The 26,366-nt window shown below is 44.1% G+C and overlaps 1 protein-coding gene across 1 annotated transcript in view; it reads right to left on the reverse strand.

Annotated features, from left to right (window-relative positions):
• Positions 1-4,230: 4,230 nt before the first annotated feature.
• The window catches only part of ALG9 (ALG9 alpha-1,2-mannosyltransferase), a gene marked incomplete at its 5' end in the record, with an annotated part of 36,921 nt that continues 14,785 nt past the window's right edge, over positions 4,231-26,366 (reverse strand). Inside the window, 5 exons of the mRNA XM_054802832.1 lie at positions 4,231-4,483; positions 15,401-15,531; positions 24,121-24,250; positions 24,573-24,720; positions 25,471-25,600. Of these exons, the coding sequence (XP_054658807.1) occupies positions 4,360-4,483; positions 15,401-15,531; positions 24,121-24,250; positions 24,573-24,720; positions 25,471-25,600 (663 nt within the window). The remainder of the gene's footprint in view (positions 4,484-15,400; positions 15,532-24,120; positions 24,251-24,572; positions 24,721-25,470; positions 25,601-26,366) is intronic.

Genomic DNA, 26,366 nt, shown 5'->3' on the forward strand with positions numbered 1-26,366 from the left:
CCTCAACATTTTATTCGCTGTTATTCATGTCCAAGGTATCTGCTCCACACACCTCAACTCCTTTGCCCCTACTTCACACACACACTCAGCTCCTGGCTTCTAAGAGAGTACATTATTTCAGATAAGTTTCCTACAGAAAGAACACAAAAAAACTTTGAACAGGAAAAAAACCTTGAGTCAAGGAAAGCTTAAGTATCACCTCTGTGGAGATGCAGTGTCCTTTTTATTTTCCTTTCAAAAAAGAGCAAATTTGCATTGAAGATCCTTGGAAACATACTCAAGTCCAGGAGCACCCTAGGTGGAGACAACCAGCTTACATATACGCCTGCCTTTGGAGCAGGTTGCAGCTGAACCCCAGGAACAGGCAGAAAAAGCAGGAGCAAAACTGAAATGGACCTTAAATCCTGCTGCAGCAGACAAGCAGGAGAAAATAGTTCTGTGCAAATCATGACTTCCCTCAGCCTATTTCTGAGAATGTCAATCTGTCTCATTGCTGGCACTTCCTCAGGGACTGTCCACCTTAGTGCTCCTTGTTGCAAAGCCTTGATGAGCTTCAGACAAGATGAAATTTACTGGGTCCCAGTATTTCACAGCAGCACTTGACCAACCTGCATTGTTCTCAGCCTCAGTTTAAAGGTGGAGAAAAGCTGCCAGCAAAGAGGAGGTTAGGAATACTGTAACCTCTGTGCATTCTCCAACCAACTGCGAGCGTCTCACGCCATCTCTCAGCTTCATGCGAGACACCTGATCTAGCCACAGTCATGACCACAAGGTTGTGCCCATCTACGGTTCTGTCAAGAAACCAGCTTCTGTCAGTGTGTCAGGTCAGACACTAGCTGCACTGTAGAAAGCCACCTAGATACCTTCTTTTCCAGAACCAGGCAGAATAATACGAAGAGCCCTTTCTCCAAAGACAGAAAGGAGACAAAGGTGGATTGCCTACACAATCCTGATGTGCTACCCAACAGGTTTGGTCATAACACCCCTCTCTGCTGGAGGCAACTCAAGGCAGGGAATCCAGCTGAGGCAGATTAATTTGTGGTTTGACCCTTTACCCACGAGCTCGCAAACCACAAGCCTTTATTTATTTTTTAATAGAGATCATAAATTAGCTGTCCCAAACCTGTCTCCTCTCAATGAGATCATACATTTGCTTTAATTAGGGTCAAAGCAAAAAGAAAAGAAAAAAAAAATCAGAAGCCCCTCCCTCAAGCTTGCTAACAAAACCAGAAAAGCAAACTACAAAATGCCTTTAAAAATATTTTGGTTCGGATGCAGCTCCACCTTTTGGTGCAAACATCTTTGCATCCACATCTGCATTCAAAAAGCAAGATCCTTCATCCAGCTAAACGTGAGCCAGGTAGGCAATTCTTGCATTCTCTTCCTCAGGCCCCAGTGCACATACTCCTTGGACTCGTACTGCTCACTCCATCAAGTCTGTTTATTTACTAGTAATCTTCTCGTTATTGATGGCTTTTTGCTTAATCGCAGTACTGCACAGAGTGCAACAGTCCTGACTTGTGAATTATGAAAAGATGAGGGGTCCCTTAGCATTTCTTATCAAAAATCTCACTTATGTCTCAGTCTTTATGATAGAAACACTGTTAGCAGCAACCCCACCTTCTCATTCTCAGTGGTCTCAGATGGGGTCGGTAGATTGCCTGTACGCTACATTCCGGCTGCCCGGTAGCATTACCCATGACAAAAATTATGCATTAACAGGGACTAAAGGAAGAGAGACTCTGGCTCCTTTACCTGCTGCCAGGAAGGCTGGTTCTGTGCCAAAGACACTAGATGAAACACAACTTGTAGGCAGACTCCATGTGTGACGACCTTAAAGAAGTAGTTGGGTCAAGACCTTTGCAGCAATAAGACTCCAAACTTCTCCCTGAAATCAGCATTAAAATGTGATCTACTCGTGTCATCGATGAAAGTAACAACCCTCCCTTTCTCTGCCTCAACTCTTTAGCCAGCAAATTCTCCAGGTGGCAGGACTGACTCCACCTGTTTGCATGGTAAGCAGCAAAATGGAGCCCCTGCCTTGATTTGAAACTCTGGAATGCAAAGCTGTCCAGCTGTCCACTACCTGTAGCAACACCCGCATTTACTACCAGGAACCAAACATTTCCTGCATTCCTCTAGAAAACATTGATAACTCCTACTTATTGTGAAGTTATCAGTCTCCCACCACGATGCCACCCCCCCAAAACAAGAATTGGAGAGGAAGGTGGAGCAGCCACAGTTACTTAAAATGGATATTGACTGTATTGTGTTTTCACGTTAAACATGAGGTTATGGGCTACGACAACACGGAACAGTCGCACAAACAGCACCAGAGAGAGGTGCAATTGGTTCTTTAACTCATTTGTTTCTTTATTTGATTTAAGGTCAGGGATTAGCAAAGGGAGAGGCAACAAGCAGGGCAAGAGTTTTGGTTTAGATTTACTGGCACAGTAGAGCCCTGTTCAACACATGTAAACTTTTATGAGGGACAGAGCTGGCTGGAGGTAGGTGGGGGAATACTATGAACACAGACGCTACAATGTTCATCTGCAATGTGACTCTGAACTTCCAGACCAACTCACCCAAGATATCAGTTGCTTGGCTGAAAACCTTGAAGCTACGTATTTGACTCTTACGAAGGGTGATATTTGCACAGGGTGAAATCCATCTCTCTGAAGAGAGCCAAGACTCAGACACCACAGATGGTTCCCTAAGCCTTCAAAGTTTGAATTTAGAGTCTCAGCTTCAAACTGCTCCTCCATGCAGTGGGGGTGCAATGGAAGAGAACTGCATTCTCCATGCTGTAACCATCCAGACAACGAAGCAGCACACTGTTTGCTCTTACCATGTTTTGCACTTTATAAGCTGTGTTTCCAATAGAGCACAATGCCGTTAAAAAATCTCTTCCTTAATGAATTGCAGGGGATACAGAGCACCTCTCCCTATGTTTCTAAAGTTGCTCTTATGATTCAGCCCATGCCTTGCTCCTCATCCAGCTCCTCCTGCTTTGTCCCAGTAGTATCATGTTAGATCACAGACCCATTGGTACAGCCTGCCCTTCCCATCCTGCTCAGCTGTTAACCTGCAGACTGGCCAAGAGACCTACGTAGCACTGCATTCTGCACCCGGACCAACACATGTATCTTCAGAGGCATGTACTTTTCTGTTTGGATCCCAACAGCTTCCAAACATACAAATCTGCTTCCTGATCCACCTGCTCTGGCACTCCATCACTGCACACACAGACCAATCTAATCACAGCCACAGTGGGGGACAGAGTTTGTGCAACCTTTTTGCAAAAGGAACTTCTTCTCTGCTCTATCTCATGCCATGCCATCCCATCCCCACAGAGTTCCAAGGATGTGAGTGAAAATAACTCCCTTCATCTAGCTTGTGATACTGCATGTTTTAAAAATGGAGATGTAATAAATACAGCATTGCTCTGAAGCATATCGGACAAATGTAACACATACTGTCTCTTCTGGGAAACAGAACTGCAAAAAAATAATTATTTCTTCTCCTCTCTAGGTGTTTCCAGAAATTTTAAGATGCTGTAGTCTAGAATTCAAAGGATGTTATAGGTATCTTTAAAAAATTATAAATATCAAACAAACCCTTGGTTTCATAGATAACAAAAACACTCTGATCCAAATAAAGCAGATAATTGGCTCAACTCATAAGTTTGGGGTTTTTTCTCCCCAAAGCACAGGTTTATCCTTGAAAGTGTCTCCTGGACAGAGCAACTTTAGGTTGTTTCTCTGTGCTGCGAGCAACTTCATTCCTTGAGATTCAGTGCATTTCAGTTAATTGTCTCTCAAGTGTTTTCCTCTTTTCCCCTTCCTTCTTCTTTAAAACAAACATTTTCTAAACATTGTTACCTGAAAAAATTTCCTAGAAGGCGGCGAGCACTACTTAAGCAGATGAGGACAGTGGAGAGGGGAGGGGGGGACAGAGAAAGAGAGAGGCTGAGCTGGATTTTCCTAGTGCCAGATTGCAACCTGGAGCAGAACCTCATACTGTCATTCTTTTTTATTTTCCATTTTTCTCTTTGCTGGTGTAATAGATAATAACACAGGGAACAGCAGGGATAATACGTTCGTAGGTGGATGCTGGATTTTCAAATGGTTTCTTACCAATATGTTCTGTGTAGGCAGAGTAGAGACCTGACACTGAGAACTGAAAGCAGATGAGGCACCCTTTTTACAGCTGGAAGCCTGCAGAGCGAAATCACTTCATGGGAAATCTTTATTAGTGAATCTTACAAGCGCAATCTTTCAAAAAGGGAACTGAAGATGGCTTAGGCAGCTGTCCAAGAGTGTCAGCAGATGCTTTTGGTTTTGTTGCCCAGGTGTGTTGCTAGGCTCCCATTTTTTTCCTGGTTTGCTTCAACCTCCGGGATTTCAGAATAGTATAGTTTGCATACCACGTGTACTGTTCTGAGAGGAGAGGGACGTAGAATGCACGCAGCAGCTTTGAGGACCTGAAACCAGAAAGGAAAAACAAATCATCCTTAAAGCACTCATTAGCCAGTATGCTCAAAATGACACAAATGAGGCTTCACAAAAGATTTGGGCTGGTGAGTCAGTGACATGAGGAATGCCAGTGGTTCAGGCATATGAAGTCCAGTCCAATTTTCTCCTTGTCAGTGGGACCAAAGCTGGTTTGTGCCAGCATCATCAGTTTAAGGGCAGCAGCCTGCTCAGTTCTTCAGCATGCCCACTATACATTCAAGTAGGATTAAGGGGGAGAGAGGGCAGGAAGGTGGTGTAATTATTGGAAGAAACTTAGATCCTGGCTGTTACTGCCCAAAAAGCAGACAGTACAGTCCTGTGGGCCTTTGGTATCATACAGACAGGCAGGCCTCCCGTTCCTTAGGGCATGCTATGAAGGTGAAAGATAGCAAGGCTGTATTTACCTCCTGGCATCTCTTTTTAATCCAATCTTTGTGGCTGCCTGTTCCTCCACACGTCTGAAGGGCAGACAAAAGCTTTGATGGGCACTGGCATTTTGAAATTTTCCTCTTGTACTGATCTTCTGTTGAGGGTATCGAATTAAAGAGGGATGGACTGTTCTACAGCCTGCAAGGCAGGTTGCTGCGGGCTGCCAGCATTCACTCCATGCCCTGCTAGTGCTGGGAGCTGGCATTTCACAGCACTTTGCAACGTTTGGACCAATGGAGTACTCAAGCATGGAGGGTTTAATGGATGCATCAAATTAGGACCTTTTGTGGGTTGCTAATTGCTGGAGCTGTGCCAGCTGAGTACATTTTAAATGCATGTATTCTCTTACTGAGCGCACTAATATTAAAATCCAGGTTTAAATGTGAAGCGGACAAATATAATGTCTTTCAGCAGCAGCACTGAACCTTGCCAGCAGCTTCAAAAATTTGAGCAACTTACTGAAATCAGGGCTGGGGCAGTCTTGCTTCCTCAGTGTTGAAGCTTATCTCTTTATCTCTTTAAGATCAACTTGTTGGTAAACTACGAACCCTTGACAGACATAAGTCTAACTCCATCCACATAAAGCTTGAAAAAGCAGCAGCAGCACTCAAATTTGATTGGCAGCATGCTAAGTGGTCAGGTATGGTACACAGATACAGCATGTACTTGCTGGTCGTCGCAATTCACACAGCTTTGCTGGTAATACAGTCAAGGTTCTGGACATCCAATTCAAGTCACTTTTTCAGAAGAAAGATGAATTGTGTTTTGTTTGCTTATTGTAAAGCAGCACTGGATATCTTTCAAAAATGCAGTCTGAAAAACAATGGCAGGAACTGCCACTGTGAACTACCTCTCCCTGGAGGCTCCCAGGGTTCTTAGACAGCCTTACAGTAATTCATCTGAGAACAAGCAGCTCCTGATCTCCTGCAACTTGGAGTAAAAGACTGTCCGGGGAAAAGACTGGTGATATCTACTTGCATTGGCATAGCACCACTCAGCAGCAGGGTCCTGTTAGATAAGAGGCCATACAAGCACAAAGCAAGACATTTTTCACTTGAAATGTTCCCTCTTAAGACAAAGTGACAGACAAAGCAGTATTCTTCCCACACTAGAGAGAGGAAACTGAGGCACAAATTATTGTCTACCCTCAGAGAGACTAAGCAAGTCTAAAATTTACAAGTCCCACTTGCAAATGTGAGACTCTACCTCCTTTCAACATCCAGCATCTTGTAAGCTTGCTTTTTGCCAACCGCTCAGCTTGTGTTTTAGGATGTAAAAATGCTGATTGCTTTCCTTCGAAGAACAAAAAGCTCAGTGATAATACTTAGGCCCTTTACAAATTGTAAAGCACCCAGCAAAGTTCCTAAATAAAAGCATCACTGGAAATGGTTGCTCTTTGTGAATTCCTGAGGTGCTGGAACAGGGCAGATGTTCAAAGCAGAATCTCTTAGTAGCAAATAACTAGGCAAAATAGGGTAATTTTGGTGTATTCTGAACAAGTAACATTTTTTGCAGCTGTCATTTCCTTGTGCCTGGAAATTGGAGGTCAGCCCTCCCTCTAGTCACTGGAAGCAAAAGCATCCCTTTGAAGACAAGCGCTTGATTTTCCTCCTCGATCTCTTGTGGCTAATGAACATCATGTCATTGCTGAACTTACTCTGGCATCTACTCCTCTGAGCCTGACAACCCACCATTGCTACCATGGCTACTCTCTGTGAACGGTGTGGTTTCACTTCAGTTCCCTTTATCAAAGACAAAGAAAGAAAAATAAGAAAAAGCAACTGTGTTCAAGCTGCTCGGGATGCTGTTTAAAACAAAGAAAATGAAATAAAGGTGGAGTACCAGCTTGCTGCTACATTGTAAGAAAGGGACAGAAACTAGCATGATGCCCCAGAGCTCAGGGTGTGTGCTCAGGTGAAGATGAAGTAATTTGTTGAATTAGCCTTGTGCGGTTTAGCTCAGGGACAGAGAGGAAGGCAGCACCTTCGGCTGATGGCTGAGGTCCTGAGTATACAGTCTATAGCACTGAAAATGCTTTCAGTCGCTCAGTCCAGACGTAGAGCTGACAACAGTCAGACAACAGCATCCACTTCACATCCTCCCCTTGACCTGGATGCATCTGCATGCTGACAGCCTGCCCAGGCCAGCACCGTTTGACACAGAGGGCACCCAGTAGTGGTGGGTCTGAGTGCTGGAGCAACAGAACCAAGCGCCTGTTTACCCTCACTGCTGGTGCCTCTCACAGCTCTGCAGAAACACTACTATCCTGTCTGTACTTCCTCTTCTTTATAGCTTTTGCGAGAAACATTCCCCATACCTTTTACCTGTTGGTATTCTGAAATATAGGCCCAATGCAGCTCACATGGGAGTGCTCACGTGGTCTATATAGCATACGTTCAGAATGTGCAGGATTCAGCTTTGCTTTCTAGAACAAAAGGATATTCCAGGGGCTGGTCATAGCAAAACTCTCCTCCCAGATAAGCCAGCTCAGTGTAACCATCCTGAGTTTGCAGACAGCCTGAAGCAACAACTCTGAGCAACGAAAGCTCTCCACGTGCTCTTAACTTTGCGGGCAACTCAGCCCTTATTAGCAGCAGTTTAAATGTCAGTGTTCACTGTTTCACAGTTTATATCAGCACTGAAACAGGAGAAAATACTGTTGGTAAAAAAGAAGATCAAAAAAGGAGAAGCAGGAATGACTGATGGAAAAAATACTGAGGGTGGAAAATGATGAGAAATGCAGAGCAGAAAGATAGCTACTCTTCCCACCAGTAGATGTCATACATAATGCCAAGGCACTCATGACAACAATACAGTGAATTGGTGTATAAAGGCCACAGCTGATCTACATTCCTGTACTCCTCCCCTAAAACAAGACGTACGTCCTCCGAGAATAGAGAGCTGTAAATCTCATTTAGCCAGAGGAGACCCTCAAAAGTGAAATTCACCCTGTTCTTCAGGGTGAAATGATGTATTATTCAAACTGTCAAGTCCATAAGGAGTCCTTGGTTTCCACCATATGTTAGCTAGTCAGGCTGCTGGTGCCATAGCAAAATGACTCTTCACTAACAAGACTTACAAAGGTGAAAAGGGAACAGTTTACATTGGTTCCAATTACCCAGTCTAAGGACACAGGTTAAAAAAAGGCAACAGAAAATAAAAGAGGCATCTTAAAAATAATAATGTTTATGTGCTCAGAGCATCACATGTCAGATAGAAAAACATCAACCCCTGAATATGGCATGGTAAATGGCAGCACCAACATATCTGCTCCAAAGCTATAAGATCAGCCTTTGTATTTGTTCAGCAGCAACTTTCTCACTGAAGAGAGACTCAGACTGGACACGAGGACAAGGCTGCTCTCTCTGCTGCTGGTAACTACACAGCAGCAAATCCCTGGATGTCTGCTCTCAGCAGCAGCCATAAGAGAACCATGGAAGCTCTCCTATCAGGAAGTCAGGACAGCACTTTAAATTCAAACAGGGATCCTTTACCTCCTGTCACCTCGCTTCGTCAGGCTCAGCAACCTCAGACAACAGATGGCACATGGAAGGGGTTGGGATGGCAGATGACAGCAAATATATATAATGTTCTATTTGCATTTGCTTCTAAAATTGTCCCCAGAGACTGTGAGTGTGTATAGCCTCAATCAGCATAGAGCTCCCAAGCAGCATGTTGGTAACAAGATCAAGGCCACAATCACTTCAAGCTGGGTAGCCAAGAGTCCAGTGCAATGCTACTGAAACACTGAGCCAGGCAACAGGCAAATTCTGACCAGCTCTTGCTGTGCTCCAGACATGGGAGGTATTCCACCATGCTAGTTTTGGCTGGGGAAGAGTTAATTTTCTTCATAGTAGCTAGTATGGGGCTATGTTTTGGATTTGTGCTGAGAACAGTGTTGATAACACAGGGGTGTTTTAGTTACTGCTGAGCAGTGCTTACACAGAGCCAAGGCCTTTTCTGCCTCTCACCCCACCAGCGAGGAGGCTGGGGGTGCACAAGGAGTTGGGAGGGGACACAACCGGGACAGCTGACCCCGACTGACCAAAGGGATATCCCATACCACCATATGATGTCATGCTCAGCATATAAGGGGCTTGGGGAAAGAAGAAGGAAGAGGGGGACATTTGGAGTGATGAAGTTTGTCTTCCCAAGTAACCGTTACTCGTGATGGAGCCCTGCTTTCCTGGAGATGGCTGAACACCTGCCCGCAATGGGAAGCGGTGAATGAATTCCTTGGTTTCCTCTGCTTGCGTGCGCAGCTTTTGCTTTATTTATTAAACTGGTTTATCTCAACCCACGACTTTTTTCATTTTTACTCTTCTGATTCTCTCCCCCATCCCACTGGGGGGAGTGAGCGAGTGGCTGTGTGGGGCTTAGTTGTTGGCTGGGGTTAAACCGTGACACCCACATTGCAGGGAGGGGTCTGAATTCCTTCTCCAGTTTTTTTGTTTTCTAGGGGTGTGACTGCTGCAGCACCCAGAGCAGCTCCCAGTTTGCACAGAGGTACACAGTTACCAGTAGGCCCAGCAAAGTTGGAACTACAGTGCTGTTTGGTGCTAAGCATATTTCTGTAAATTACCTACTGGACTTCAGGAGAAAGCAACTCAACAGTCCTGTTCTACTAATGCCAGTGGAGGCTCTTCTGAAATGGAAGCAAGGACTGCTAAGTGAAGATGTTCAAGTCCCCCCTCCCAGTCTCATAGACTGACATGGAATGGAAGCAGTTAGATACATGTTGTGGTGGGTGACTCTTCCTAACTGCATCATGTAACCTGACTTTCCTACCCCAGTGACAGAAGAATTCAGAAAGAAGCATGAGAAGGAAGAAGAGAAGGAGGAAGGAAAGAAAGAGGCAGGAGGAAGTTGAATCTCTGCCACATGGGCAGAACCTAGTACCTTCTAGCTACGGGCATACACAGGAGCTCATGATCAAAGCTCTCTGAAAACCCATTAACATTTGCACTTCCTCTAGGTGTTAAATTTTGTACCAAGCGTTCACCTAAGTAGTAATTTAGCCACTTGTAAAACAAAAGCACAGAAAACATTTCATGTAACACAGAGGAAAGCACCATTAAAGAGAATGAGACAGAGTCTCTTATCAAACCAGGGTAATGATATGCTAGAATAAGGTGACCAAATCATTAATTTTGCCCTAAGAATTTTTTTTTTTAACAGAAAACCCAAGCATTGGCAGCAAGCAGACAGCTCAGCCTAAAGAGCTGGAAAATATGTGCTCCTCAGTGGGGAGCTGTAATATATTTCCCCTTTTCTGTGCCAGATTCGGAATGCTCAGCCAATATAGAATTAAATGGACCTGGACAAAGCAGCTTCATGAGGAGCATAATTAGCTGGTGGCTTGGAGTACTCTCTAATTCAATTAGCAGAACCATTTATCAGAGCCAGCTGAGATTTACATTTGCACTTGCTGACGTCAATGTGAGACTCGCAGTGAGTCCCAGAAGCCTCCAGTTCAGCAGGAGTGAATTGAACTGCTGGGGTCATTTATTTTCAAAGAACAAGAGCTGGAGTTTGGTTTTAGGTGGGGAGGTGTTTCATGTTTTTTTTCCTCAAATGCTCCTTGCTCTGCAGCCAGAGCTGCAGACCTGAAATCTACACTGGCAGCTTCCCTCACAGCTCAGTTCAAAGTGAGACTTCTTCTGTTCCTCCTCCCCTTTTATAAAAAAAGCTGCATTTTCACACTGTTTTTACACTTACTTCATAGGTAGCGGGGGACATTTCCAAATCATTGTGTGGAAGTAGGTGCCAGATTTGAGAGATGCGCCATTGTGATGAACTGGGAAGGGGGGAAGGTACATGCTCAGGAATACGAGCAGCCTGGATCATTATAGGAATTCTTAATGCATCTTCACTGACTCTACCCAAAGACCTGTGTGTCTGACCCTGGAAAGAACTCTCCCCATAGATCTACTAACTCTGGGATCCTTTCAGCTTACCAATTTCTAGCACCTAACATGTTACAGCTGTGTTACTGCTGCTCCCCTGCAGCTAAACTCCCCAGAATGATAAATTTCTCAACTCTAAGAGAGACAGCACTGCCTGGATTGTTGTCTCAAATTAAAATGAAACAAAAACACAGAAGTGTTTTCACTGGGATTTCCATACCTTCTCTGCTATCAGGCCAGCCAACAATGTTCTGGACTACAGAAATACGTGTTGCATCCCTGGAACAGTCTGAGGGCATCACTGATGCCCTCAGAGAACCTTCCAGCTGGATGGAGTGGCAACTCTCAGTGTCCTGAGAGCCTCTGAGGCTCTGCAGTGCCCACTCTAGGAGGCTTGGTACTCTACAGACTGGGATAAGGACAGAAGCAAGCAAAGCAACGACTGACTAGCAGCAAGAGAGACTGCTGCAGCCACAGACAGAAAGATGTAGTGCTTGCCTTGCAAATGAGGTTTTCCAATCTCAACAGAAGGACAGTAGCTAATGCCTGAGTCTGCAGGGTGAGACAGACCCTCACATCTCATTCCATTGCTAGGCAGATCTGCAATTGCCACTAGCTAACTCATCTGCCAATCTACTGCAGAATTTGTGTCATGTCCCCTTTTGAGAATTGCTTGAGCCCCATTATTTTATGTAAGTTACAACTCAATCACACTCAGGGAAAAAAACCAAGGCAAACAATGCTGTCTTATTTTAGAAATGCTATGACGCATTCAGAGCAAGGAGCTCAACAGACCAATTAGGAACATTTGCCATGGGAAACCTTTATATGGACGTTGCAGCAAAATTCCAATACTCAGATTCAAAACAATGCAACCTCTATTATGAAGTTGAAGCTCCTCACTCTTTCATTCATTGCCAACAAACTCCTGGAGATAAGTGAGGAGCTAACAAACTTTTGGTCCAAATTGGAAACTGCAACACAGGGAGGGTTTAAGAGACCTGAACAGAGTCATGGGGGTACCAGGTTCCAGCTGAGTCCCTTAATCACTTATCCACCCTGCCTTTTCTTCAAGAGGCAAATTACAGAAAGAAATTTAAAATATATGACAAAAAATTATGAAGCAGGCAATCAAAAAAGAGCCTTTCTGAAATTTCTGTTGCTTATGCTCTTGTGGATGGGCTGGCAAAAGGGGCCTTGATCTTGCCTGTAGTATCCAATTTTAAATGTGATACCTTTAAATGAGACACTGGCTATCAACAGGGCAGGTCAGACCTTTCTTTCTGCTTTTCACTGTACCATGAGTTGTCTTGGGAAGCTGTGCCCACTGCTACACATTTGCCCTCCTAGGCAGGCTGTGGTTCCTGGCTTATTGCTCTTAGGGGGAACAGAGAATCTGTCAGACAAGCAGGACTGCTGGTTCTCTCTCATCCCTCAGCATCAGTGATACCCCCCAAGTCAGCACATGCCCTCCTAGTCCTTCACCAGCACTGTGCACTCGAGCTGCCCCACCTGCTGATTGCTGAAGGTCTGCTGAAGGGACAGAATCCTGCGCTCCAAGCTGCGGGAGCTCTGGAGATACTAACAGCAGGGATGGAAATCAGACCTGCTGCTATGGCAACCTGGCCTCCTCCACTGGTGAAGGCACCACACCTCCCCGCTGCTCCAGCTGTGAGGCGCTTATAAGGAACGGCACGGAGAATTTCCGTGCAGCACGAGAACAGGAGCGGAGGAGGCTGACAGGCGACACCAGCAGGGCTAAGGATCTGACTGCCTAATCTCCTCTTGGGACATGCTCTGCAAACCCTCTTCTATTCCAGTCTCCCACTAATGCAACAGCATCTTTTGTTAAGGAGGACACAGCAGCCAGAAAGATCCTCTTCCCTCCCCGCTACCTTTAGATGATCTGTTCTAAGGTCTTAGTGACTGCTTAGCCACAGAGTATGCTCCCCTTTCCCCACCTGCAGTATTCTGCCTTTACATCTCATCATTACCAGGGTTAGTAAGCTCTGAAGGATCTCTCTGTGACTCCCAGCTTCTCACAACAAGCTGCTGCTCCATGGAAAGATGCTACCTTTGCTACAACAAGCCCAGCCATTACTTCCAGTGCTAACAGCCACATGCACTTCCCTTCCCAAGCCAGACATGAAGGACCACACACAGAAATCAACATCCCTGTACCGAGTGGGTTACTGGAGTTTGGCTGCAGGCTTGCAGAGATGTGCTGCCAACAAGAATCATACAGCTTGGGAATCTAGCTGGAGCTGATATGACCTAAATGCAACACACAGTATCATATATCAAATCAAAATAATTGCACAGGTTTTCACTGCCAAACTTGGGAATAAGTTACCAGCCTCAGTCTGGCAGGAAGTACTTTGACAGCATTTCCCCTAGAAGCACAGAGCTGCAACACCACATCTACCTATGTATTCAGCCAAATTCCTGAGATGCCAGCCGGATATTTATGCTTGGCAAGGGTTTAGCTGTAAATAGGGAAATTCCTTAATGCTATCAATTTCCCCTAATAAGGAGGAGAGGAAAAAAGAAAGAAAGAAAAATGTCATAGAGTGACTCATACGTAAACAGCATTAAAGCAGTGAAGAGAGTGACAAGGACTCAACTCAGTTATGCATTTGGCTCTAGCTTAACTCCTTGCACTGATTCCAGTCAGCATCACAAGCCGCAGTAGCGTCAGGATTGAGATGGTATCAGATGTACATGCACCTTGCAGGAAAAATCCCCAGCCAAGTTAGGAATGAACAAAAAAGCCTGAGTGAAAGCAGAGGTTTTGAAACACTTGTGTCCATCCTGTGGTAAGGCCTACAGTTGCAGACTCAACTCTCTCCCCACAGAAGGAGCAGATACACTGTGCTGCTGCTTTCAGACAGATGCTGGTTTACATTCAAGGGGATATGAAATGGGTTCAGAAGAGAGAGCAGTAGTATGTCTCATGAGCTTTAATCAGAAGCTCAGAGGCTATGGGTGGGGGCTGAAAGTACAATAATCCAAAAAAACCCATGAGACAGACCAACTCCTTCTCTACCAAACATCAGCTAGGTACAGAGCAAATGAGCCAAAGTGGAAAGAAACCACAAAGAATCCAGGACTTTCTGGAGAAGTCTGTGAGATGTACAGCCATACCAGAATTACTTTACTTTGCTTTCATTAGGCAGGCTAGCATCTCTGTGGCAGACAGCCACTACCTCTGAAAGCACCCCCAGCAAATTACATCCCCATGGTTAACCCAAGGTGTCTTAAAGGCTCACTTGGACCTGACTCAGTGCCTCTGATTGACTTCAAAGGACTTTAGATCAGGTCCAAATAGTCAAAGCTTGGCTGTTCAGCAGAGGATATCAAGATAAACCAGCTTTAAAAATACATGAATGTGTCTTCAAAGCAGAAATGCACATTTAGGGGTATATGCTCTGCACAAGGAGTTCTTTTCAAAACTGTTATGCAGATGCTTCTATTGTCTCATTAATAAGACTCACTGGCCATCTCATTCTCCCTTCCTAAAGTCCTCCCTGAATGTAACAGCAGGTCTCTCAGAAAACAGTTCATGAAGAATCTTGTCCAGAAAACTTGTCTGTGTCAGCAAGCTGGGAACATTAGAGCACCCCTGTGAGTTGCTCTAACATTATCACTCTTTCTCACTGTTCAACTGCTTTTATCAGTCCCCCTCCCTGGAGGGTCCTATTACTAGGAAGTAATAAGGTCTCACACAGAAAATAGGAGGGCACTGAACTCTGTTAGTGTTTTAGAGAGATTTTTCTAGTCAGCCTCTCTGTCCTGTTATGACAGCTACATGACCAGAGCTTTAAATGCCTAAATAACCATTCCCTTACAGCTGAGGGTTTCTGTATTTGCAGGAATGTATTAACAACATTCCAAGTTTGACAACCCTGATTCCACCCCCTGTTAGCCTAGAGGACAGCAATTTCAATATCTGCATTTCACAGAAATTCCTGTTCAGACACACAAGTTGTTCAGTGAGCAGTAGAACTAATGAAGAATGGATTGTAACAGAGGTCTCTTCCATGGATCCTCTGATGCCTAATAAAGGTGTGACCTTGCTGACTTTTCACTTGATGAGACTGCCTCTTCTCTCTGTCTGCCAGCTTTCATAAAATTTCTAGGAGCTCATGCTCTTTGAGACTGACTTACACCTGTCTTGAATTTGGCTGAAACAAGACAGCAGATTTGAAAGTCTGTTGGGAGGAGATGACATACACCTCATTTCTTTAGAAAGCAAAACAAAAAACATTACTTCAGCAAGAAGTGCACAGGGAAGATTCTTTTTTAAAATAATCCTTCTTACCACCCTTCTCAGCTAGCTTCACCCTCTAAAGCAACCTAGGTCATAAATATTGCAAGTTGGACAAAGGTTCCACCATAGCCAGCAAGCTGCCTTCACTGGAAACTGGATTTCAAGCTGGCATCTGCCAATCTATTTTTCCTCCCAGTATAGAGCTACTTTTGCAAGTGGAACAGAATTAGTTCACAGGCCTGCCAGCCTTTCTCCCTCCCTCTCAAATGTGTAAAGCATACCTGGAAGCATCTAGGAATGGCTTGTAGGCAATGGTCACCCACTCTTCTTTGTTGGAGGAATACCTTGGCTCCCTTGGGGTTTCAGCTGCTGTATCCAAGTCCACCAGATAGTGGCATTTGGAAATGTCAATCTGCAGAAAGACAGACATTCTCGTGGTTTATTTCCTGTAGGCTTCTGGTTGTATGTGTTCATTTATATAGGCTGTTACTTATCAATGAGAAGAGGGTTAAATTTCTAGCAACAGGTAAAATGCTGCATGCAGGATAGATGGTAAAATAATTTGAATGTTTTCAGGTAAAACCTTGATGGGGGAATACAAGCTACCACTACTGGTAGCTCTGGTCATAGGAGGAGAGTCCTAGGGTCTCTCTCTGAGGAATTGTCAGGTCTCTTACTGAGGAATTGTCAAGCCACCGATAGGAAACTGAGGTGGCAGAACGAATTCTGTTGGTGTTTTTCGTGGTGGCTGTCTAACTAGCTATTAAAGACTTCTTACAATGCTGACTCCACGAGCTCCCCAGGAAAAAGACTTCGCTATCTTTATTGTTTGAAAAGTTTCCTGATGTCTACACTGAATCTTTATCTGTCTCAGTTCATGCCTGTTCCTACTTGTTTTACATCATGAACAAAGAAAGCATCATTTTCTTTGTGATAGTTTTTACATACTACAGTTCTGTTATCTGAAGATGGCTTTTGTCTTCTCTACAACCCTATTTTACTCTATACTCAGATAGACCTTTGCAGTTTCCAGTACATTCTCTCATTTTGAGTGATCTATGGATAACTACTCCTACCACTACTGTAACAGCAATTCATGAATTCAGCTCCAAAATGCATGCACAACAGTAAGCAGGGCACCTTATGTCAAGACACATCCAGAGGAATATTTCTGTAGACCAGAGGAATGCTAAACACGGATGCTGGGAAGTGTACCCACTCAGAACTCATTTGTCACAACCATGACCTGTTTGTAATGTATAAACATCTAAAGACACTGCCAATTATCACCTTGTGTAGGTCCTGGCCTGGCCCTAAAGAAGGTACAGTCAAGTTCACACAATAAACGCTTGACCCACTGCCCAAGAAAGTCAATGAAGGACATGCTAAGTCAGGCTGAGGGGAGCCAATGCCTCACGCTTCCCTCTTTATCCTCCTGTAGGAAACAGTGTATCTGCCAGCTTTCTGCAAAAGAAATCCCCTCACTCACCTAATTGTTCATGCCTTCTTTGGAAGTGCTTTTACAATCAGATGCACATAATTCCAGCACATTTGGCTCGCAACACATACAGACCAATAGGGGTTACCCACAACAATCACACAAGCTCCACAACCTGTTAACTCTGTGTGTTGGGTTTGCGTGGCAAGGTTTTGGTAGCGGGGGGGCTACAGGGGTGGCTTCTGTGAGAAGCTCCCCCTGTGTCTGACAGAGCCAATGCCAGCTGGCTCTAAGATGGGCCCGCCGCTGGCCAAGGCCAAGCCAATCAGCGCCTCTGTGATAACATATTTAAGAAGAAGAAAAAACAAGTTAGAGCGAGCTTTTGCAGCCGGAGAGAGGAGTGAGAAGATGTAAGAAACTCTGCAGACACCCAGGTCAGTGCAGATGGAGGGGCAGGAGGTGCTCCAGGCGCCGGAGCAGAGATCCCCCTGCAGCCCGTGGTGAAGGCCATGGTGAAGCAGGCTGTCCCCCTGCAGCCCATGGAGGAAGGATGAGGGGGTGTAGAGATTCCACCTGCAGCCCGTGGAGGACCCCACGCCGGAGCAGGTGGAGACACCTGAAGGAGGCTGCGGCCCGTGGGAAGCCCACGCTGGAGCAAGTTCCTGGCCGGACCGGTGGACCCGTGAAGAGGGGAGCCCACGCCAGGGCAGGTTTGCTGGCAGGACTTGTGACCCCGTGGGGGACCCCACGCTGGAGCAGTTTGCTCCTGAAGGTCTGCACCCCGTGAGAGGGACTCCATGCTGGAGCAGGGGAACAATGAGAGGAGTCCTCCCCCTGAGGATGAAGAAGCGGCAGAAACACCGTGAGATGAACTGACCGTAACCCCCATTCCCCGTCCCCCTGTGCCGCTGAGGGGGGGAAGGTTGAAGCCGGGAGTGAAGTTGAGCCCAGGAAGATGGGAGAGGTGGGGGGAGGTGTTTTAAGAGTTGATTTTATTTCTCCTTCCTCTGCTCTGTTTTGCCTAGTAATAAACTAGATGAATTTCCTCTCTAAGTTCAGTCTGTTTTGCTCGTGACAACAATTAGAGAGTGATCTCTCCCTGTCCTTATCTCGACCTACAAGCATTTCGTTACGCCTTTTCTCCCCTGTCTAGTGAATGAGGGGAGTGAGAGAGGGGCTCTGGTGGGCACCTGGCCTCTAGCCAGGGTCAACCCACCACACTCTGCAAGCCTCCTGGCACTGGTCTTGTCATCTTATGGCAGGGCTTAAGCAGAATAATGGAAAACCGTTAGTAGTTCCGGTAGAGTAAGCTTGTTTTCTGGCACAAATTATGGTGGGTTTGTGCATGAATATCCTGTCCCGTAGCACGGATGACCCTCACTGCCTCACCTGCAGCAGATGGACATCACATTGCACCTCTCAGACCATGTGGACTTGGTATCAGCAGAGTCATGCCTTTATCAGCTGCCTGTGACGCAAATAACTGCTCTGCCCTGACCAAAATGTTTGGCGACACCCTGCCAAATTATGAAAATGTATTCGAGGAAGCAACATCACAGAAATGAATTATGTGTGTGACCTCCCAGTTAAGCGAGCTGCAGGCAATGTCCTCAGGAGACTCATATTACACAACCTTCTCCTTCCTGCTGGGGAGAGTACTCTTGGTTACGAACAGGCTGTTCTATTCATTTATACAAATACCCTGTGTCCTTTCTGATTAACAGCCCCCACCTCCTGCCCTCTTCTCCCCGCTCCTCACAGGTACCCCTACAGACGTGCACTTGAGCTGCTAAGGAATAAAACCTCTGCCAAGACAAATGTGAACTGTCAGCTACAAAGATAACTTGAGTTCCTACCAGGACAAATTTCCTTTTAATAATAACCATCAGATGTGAGATAAGCTTCACAGAAGGTAGCCCAACAAGATGCTACATTTTGTAGAAACCTCTGCATTGAGCATAAGAGATCTAGAGGAGAGGACAGGTTCCAAATAAGGTCTGATGTCCTCCAGCTGAAGATCTAATTGGCTTGTGATCTGTCACATTTTCAAAAGTGCAATAATCCCAAGCCTAAGGCCATGTTTCAATTGTACTAGGGTAGCCATATCATTACAATACACCAGAAAAATAAGCCCCTCACAGATGCAGTGTACAGCACCAAGGCTGAGCTTTCGGTGGCATAATGATTTTCACCCACTGGAGCCAAGCAAATTCTACCAGTTATTGCCTCTGTACTTGGGTATTTTGCTGACAGTAGGTTTTGTCAGCCAGGGGTCACACTTTCTCGCATCTGGCATTGGCTGAGTTTTCTGGCAAAAGCTTGCAGTAGTGACCTGAGAGGCACTAGAAGTCAGCAGGACTGATGCTTGCCACAATCTTATGCTCTTGTGCCACTTCCAATCAGATTAATCTGAAAGTTCTGTCCCCAGTATTTCTTTCTGTGAACTCAGAATGCACAGAATTCTTGGATGCTTTCTCTGGCTCTGTTGGTCCACAAGCCTTCCTTGTGGCACTCCAGTACTTCCAGCTGCCGAAGGGGACTAACGATTTCCACTTCTGCCTCTGATATGTTATTAAGCATTGTACATTAAAATGTAGTACAGTATTTTGAAATTTCTGAGAAAAGACACCAGTGAAGTACAGCACAACCTAGTAATTATCAGTGGTTTCCTTCAATAATCTAGATATTTTGATTTGGGAGACATAAGGGAACTAGAATACCTGTATTTAGACATAAAAAAATTACATCACCAGAGTCTTTCCTTGGGTTAAGTGGAACAGAAGACAGGGCATAACTTCTGATCGATAAATATTTTTGCAAATTGTAATGAGTCTCATTAGTTGTGCAGATGTTTCACACAAGTGAAAGTGAGAAAGAGACTTAACACGGAAATTTAGGAAAAAAAACAAGTTTTCAACTGTGATATCTCAGTTTACAGCTGCCACCAATCCCTGCATCCTGCAGGACAGGGTTATCAAAGTGCGGGCCGCTTTGTGTCATCTAATCCCAGCCCTGTTAGATCAGTAAACACCAAGGAAACTGGCAAGGAAATAAAAGGTCCAGCAAACGTCCTGTCACTGCCAAGCCTGTGTTTGAACTCGCAACTGCGTGAACAGGAGGACAGATGCATGCTTCTAACATGCTTCCCTCCCACTCTCAGGTATAAACAAGGACACCTTCCACTGCACTTTCAGGAAAGAAATTCATGAGGAGGCTAAGTGACCTGGAAGGAAATTTTTGTGCTAGGCTAAGAATTTCCATCATGCGCCTCGGTGTAAACTGGTTACAAGTATTTTTCTGAAGACAGTAACAAAAACCAATCATTGTACTAAATTATTGTCTGGACACAGGCTCCACGGCCACAGCAACCATAATCAGATCCTGTCAACAGTACACATACAAAAAAATGGTCTCTCAGCTGGTGACAAACTCTTGGTCCTTGTTCATCCCTCAGGGGCTCTGAACAGAATGTAGATTGCAATCTCATCTTTTTCATGCATAAGTTTGTCAATGCACGGGCTACTGGGGAGATCTTGCAAGGTCAGATCATCACTGACCTTTGTAAAATGACAGATCCTCTGAGGTTTATTTCTTTTTTTTTCTTTTTTTTTTTCTTTTTTTTGCAATCAGGGCAACAGGGGCTGGAAGGGAAAGACTAAGGACCCTATCAGGAGGAGGACTCACATTATTAAGTTATGTGCCTGGTGGAAGAAACATGATCAAGTTTGAGGAGCAACAAGTCCTGGTCCACTTGGTTTCACTGACTTTTACACAGAGGGCCTGTGACCTTCATGAGAGATCTATATGCGCTGCTTAGGAGGCCAGCTCTCCCACATGGTAGTTTTCCCTTTAATTAACAATAGCAGAACACAACATACACAGCCATGTCTTGTTGATTGCAGAACAATGTGTACTTATCAAGTCAGAAAAAAAAAGGTAATGTGTGATGACTGGATGTTTCAATGAAGAAAAAAATTTCCTTAGAGTCAATGCCTAAGTTTGCCACATTGAAAAGGTGAAGAAAAAGGCAGGGCAGCTATAGCTGGATTAGTCAAATGAAAAGCCCCTTAAGCCAGGTTTGCAAAGGCCTCTACCCATGTTATCTTAAATGCAGGCAGATGAGATTCTCCAGGATGACTGTGTTTTTTTCTTACTCCCTCAAACTTCCTTGAGGTATCCCACATTTCAGTTTGCTCTCCCACAAAACTGTATCGCAAACTTCCCTGGATGTGCTTGAATTCACTTTTCTGAAGCACCTTTGGGGTTTATTGTAACAATTTAGGCTGAAAACAATTTAATTAGGGGGATGCCAGATGGCTCCGTGGCATCACAACTGAGTGGCAAATGAAATTACACCATGGGAAACTCAGCTGAGGAGAATGTTGAATCTACTTCTTGCACTGTATGAGAAGAACATTCCAGGCCCTGAGAAAGGTTCTGGTTCATTAGCAAAAAGACTCCCAAACCACTAACCAAGTTTTTCTGTAAGTGATGTAGAATCATTCACAGAAAGACAAGTTACTGCCTCAAGCACTAAGACTGATCTCACTTCTCTCATTCTAAATGCTCCCCTAAAAGGGCTAGCACTTCCAATGCACATGAATTATCTGCCAGATGAAAGACAGATTTCCCTTCTACCATTCCAAGTAGAGCACAGTGCATTCTTTCAAGTTACACTGAAGCCAAGGATAATATTTATCCTGGTCAGAGGGCTAACGCGGCACCTATGCATTTGGGGATTTACACAAGACTTTGCTTGTGTACAGATCTTGAAATGTTTCTTTGTAGAAAGAAGTGGGTCTTTGTGAACAGAGCTGCAAGGAATTTCTAAATTACATCCTATCCTGTTCTGTTCTCCTTTCTTTTTCCTCCTCCCACTCTTTTTCATTTGGTGCAACTGTTATGCTAAGTAGTGGAGAACTACATTTGATCATGTCCTGAATAACAGGAGTGGGCATGGTATAGTACAGGGATGGAGCTAAGGGCACAACCTCCTGCTGTACTGCTGCAGCCACATGTCTCTCCCTAGTGCCTGGATGGATGTTAGCCTGGCCACACAGAGCACAACTGGGGCTTGTCTGGTTTACCACAGATAAAGTTCAACTGTTTTGAGCAAAACCAGAGATGTCTTACTGATCACTCAAACACATATTTCAAAAATGAGACCAAGCTTCAGGTGGTTCCTATGGTTCAAAACAGAGCTAAAGGGAACTGGAAAAGTGGTGAAAATAAAGTGGTTAAAAAAACCTTCCTCTGAAGTCAGTAGTTTCAGCTTTTAGGCCTAATCTACTATTCCTGCTCGGATACATCTTTGTAAGAGATAATATTCCTTATCTCTTTCTTAACAGTTTCAGAGACAAATGCATCTCCCCAGTAGGGTAAGTACAAGTTAAGTGCTGTTCAACATGATTAAGGAAGGAAGAATTGCAAAACAAGAAGATCAAATCACTCTTTTCCCCAGTGTCTCATGGCAACAGAAACACTGAGATTTACTCTTCAATTTTCAAGCACAGCAGTAATAGATACTTACATTAGAAACAGAGAGATCAGTCCTATTTCTGCAGCCATTAATTGGTTTTAAGCTGTCCATGGCTTAGATAATCCTTTTGAACCATTTGCTTTCTCCCCTTTAAATGACCAACAGACTCATGCTATTTAGATTTCTTTGCTATGATGGTCCTTTACAGTGCTTGCTAACTTTTTTTTTTTTAATCTGGATATGCTTGCACTCGTAAGCTCTTCTCAAATTTGAGAAAAGATCTTGTTCTCTTGGTGTTATTAGCAGGTCAGAAGTTTTAAAACCCCATTTAAAATTCACATTTAGTAGCTAATTTCTAATGTCCTAGGTCCTTTTGCTTGCATGAGAAATAAAAAATTGTAGGGTGACATTAAGAAACAACCATGAATCAGAAGTGTGTTTTGCTCCATTAGTCACAGGCTGTGCACCAGCCAGCTGTCTATGCTAAAAATATGCCACAGTTAAAGATTTCGTAAATTAAATGCACTGCAGCAGACAGCTTCTCTCAGGTGGGAACACGCCTCCTTCCCATTTCCAGTAACTACATAATGAGGCTCAAAATAAGAAAGCTTTAACCCAGAAGACTGATCCCTGCTTTTTTCCACACAGTTGGCTCCTGTGTTGTAGTATGGCCTTCCATCCACTTCTGTGAGCAGAACGCAAGTGCTTGTACAATGTCTAATGGGCCTAATGCATGAGCCACATAAACGAGCATATGTCTACTGCCTTCAGCCAGGATAGACCCACGCATGTAAACCAAAGACCTGGTGCATTACACGTGAGTGCTTCCTATATACTGATGGACATACCAAAGTATCCTCCAAGGTGCTAAGAGAGAATGAAGAAAAGACTCTGCATTTCTTGGCAGTTCCTCTCATTCAACCCTTAGGACAAAAAAGAAAGGATGACTAAATATCTAGTGCACTGCAAAGAATATTTAGTGCACTGCTAAGATTTAACCTGCTAAATAATTTTTTAAAATAATTTAAAAATTTATATTTAAAAATTTTAAATAATTTTGGATGGAGCACCTCTCCTATGAGGACAGGCTGAGAGAGTTGGGGCTGTTCAGCGTGGAGAAAAGGCGGCTCCGGGGAGATCTAATTGCGGCCTTCCAGTACCTGAAGGGGCCTACAGGGAAGATGGTGAGGGACTGTTTATCAGGGAGTGGAGTGACAGGACAAGGGGGAATGGGTTTAAGCTGAAGGAGGGTCGATTTAGATTAGATGTTAGAAAGAAATTCTTCCCTGTGAGGGTGGTGAGGCCCTGGCACAGGTTGCCCAGAGAGGCTGTGGAGGCCCCATCCCTGGCAGTGTTCCAGGCCAGGCTGGATGAGGCTTTGGGCAACCTGGGCTAGTGGAGGGTGTCCCTGCCCGCAGCAGGGGGTTGGAACTAGATGATCTTTAAGGTCCCTTCCAACCCAAACCATTCTATGATTCTATGAAAAGTTAGCTGACAATAATTTTAAATATTCATATGCGTGCACTGTTTTTGCTTAGCTAACACAATGCAACCAGGAAAAGTAACAAATTAATAATACCAGTATACATTATCTTCACAGATTCCCACTGAAATCACTGATGCAATTGTTTCAGTGAAGTTCCAAATTAAGTTCCTCCTTCTCAGTTGCAAATATGATGAATACATTTATATTTAAAAATAAAAGGAAGTACAAAGGAAAATTTAAATCTCTGCTCAGTGACAAACATTTTCTATGGGGGATTTCAAACTACTCATTCAGTTCACTTTCCTGTGATCACAGTAACACATTATACTAAACCCAAAATTGCAATAACTAGGAATTATTACTTCTTCTGTTTCATTATTATTATTACTGTGCCTTTAAACAAAAAATAGGCAGATGAAATGCAAACAGAAACCACTCACATAAATGGTGAAATTTCCAAGTGCTGCAGAGATCCCATTTTTGTTCTGCAACTTGTGTGGTCCCCAGGGAACAAAATGGTGAGACCCAATCATAAGCATTATATTAATACAAATTATACAGTAAGGTAAGGAAAAGAAAGCAGGAATATAATCCTTACATATCGAGATGGCTCTTCCTTGTTTTGGTCGTTCATGTCAGTGGGAATGATCCGTGTGGCCATTGGTCCCTTGGCAAATGGTTTTGGTAACTGGCCCCTGAATTCTGACAGGATGAACTGGAGCTGCCAGCTGCAGAGAACAGTGTCAGAAAGCCCAGCAGGAAAATGCACGACCTAGTAACATTTTGTGTGGAGAAAACCAAAAGCATAACCAAGGACATTTCATTCCTGAGGGTAGATAGCCCTGCTAGAGAAGCAGTCACACTACAAATTTTCAGTAGCTTGTGGCCAACGTAATCCGCTAACAACAAACTTCAGAATCCTTTGTTTTGGATATGCTGGTGTCAACAGAGATACAAGGTTTTGAAGGTTACTCTCGTAAATACTTCTTATGAGAAGTGCCCCTCCTTATGAATCTCACCAAATTATACCTTTTACATTAAACAACTTACTTATCTGGCAGGAGAAAGCTGCTTGGAAATCTGTGCCACTCCTTTCCCACACAGACATTAACTGGTCTCCCCTCTGGCACAGTATGAATACTTGGGTCAGTAGCAATCCTGTGAAATTCTGGGTACAGGTCCAGGGGCCCATGGTAGCCTATGGAAGGCAGAAAGTTGTAAGTAAGGCTAAAGAAATAGGTGATATTTACATGGCTACTTTTGAAAGACTATGAAATTGTTCATACATAAGTTTTTAACTGATAACTTCTTGAATAAATGAATTGCTAAAGTGGCTGGATTCCAAAGCTCCTCCTCCTTTTAGAAGTGCTTGTACCCTACGTACCACCTTCATTCACAGTCTCTTGTCCTGACTGTCAATGGCCACCATCAGGCAAAAAAAATATAGATGAGGTGGGAAGGTCCACTACATGGCTTGGATTCAAGAAAGTCCTTAAGGACTGTATCTAATCCATCTCCATTAAGGACATGTGCACCTAATTACAAGTTTTACATGGGAAAATGCTTTTTCAAGTGGGATCATATGTTTGAAAAGTATCTGCTTAATACTAGTCTGGGTACAGGTTTTATATCAGTGTAGTTGTACTGGCTGAAGGTGAAGGGCAGCAGATTTTTAACTGATAATAGTTCTAGTGATACATTTATACATACATATGTTCATACATACATATATGAATGTGCATATACATACACACACATATACACATATAATCTTTCATTAATGGTGACCATTAGAATTTATTCCTTTCCCTGCAACAATGACATCCAATATTCTGAGGTTCTTTATTCCTACTGTGCTGCTATAGTCAAAGCAGCACAACTTCAACAGGCCTTAAGACTTGCCAAGATCAATACCCAGGAAAGAACAGAACAAGTCCAAAATACCAACCTCTGAATAAGGCAACAGAGCGTGACAATGACAAAAGGCCAAAGAGAAAGACAGTCCCCAGCGCCAGCCAGTTGGAGGAGACTGTGTAGTGTTCGAGGCGGTAGCGCTGGAATATGAAGTGGTAACATTTCTAAGGAAAGATTAAAAAATATATATATATAAAATTAGTCAAGTTCTGATATGTTTACCAAAATTCTATTTTTCATAAGGACCTTACAGCAGTGCCTGCATCTCCCACTAGATCTTTTGTCTTCATTTTTTCATTCAGACCCATAAAAAATGCACAGAAACTCACACGGTTCAGTCACATTTCTTAATTGATCATCTAGGGTATTTGAAGACGTTTTCAGCTCTTTTGCCTAGGAAGGCCTCTAGTCAAGCTGTGAAGTGCTCTCTGCCAGGTCTCCAGCTTGGTTGTTCCCCGGTGAACCAGCAGCAAGTGGCCCTTTCAGACACTTCTGTAGAACTTCCCTACACAGACAGACCTCATCGATGCTGGACTGACTTCCTCTCTAACAGAAGTTCCACACCCCAAATTTACTGAGTGACCTGTGGTTGTTTACCTGGTCTGCACAAACTACAGCTTTGAAGTGGATAAAAGAACACGCAGCACATTCTGCATCCACTTTTAAACAAAAGCCACTCTGAAATTGTTAAAAGAAAAGCCCTTTATGTTTTTCTAGTTTAAAAGTTTTTCTAGGAATACCCAGGAGGAACGACATCCAGTACTTGGTTCAGTCCCTCCCTCCTGCTTTGCCTTTCTGCAGGAGTCATTATTCACTTCCTATCCTAATCTGGTTTCTGTTCCTCTTGTCTTGTTTGCATTTTTCTTGTAACAGCCGGATCCACGTGGTTTGGAGGAGTAGACTCTGACAAGCTTGTACTACTAGTGGGCA

This window comes from Grus americana, chromosome 24, assembly GCF_028858705.1.
Source record: "Grus americana isolate bGruAme1 chromosome 24, bGruAme1.mat, whole genome shotgun sequence".
NCBI lineage: Eukaryota > Metazoa > Chordata > Aves > Gruiformes > Gruidae > Grus > Grus americana.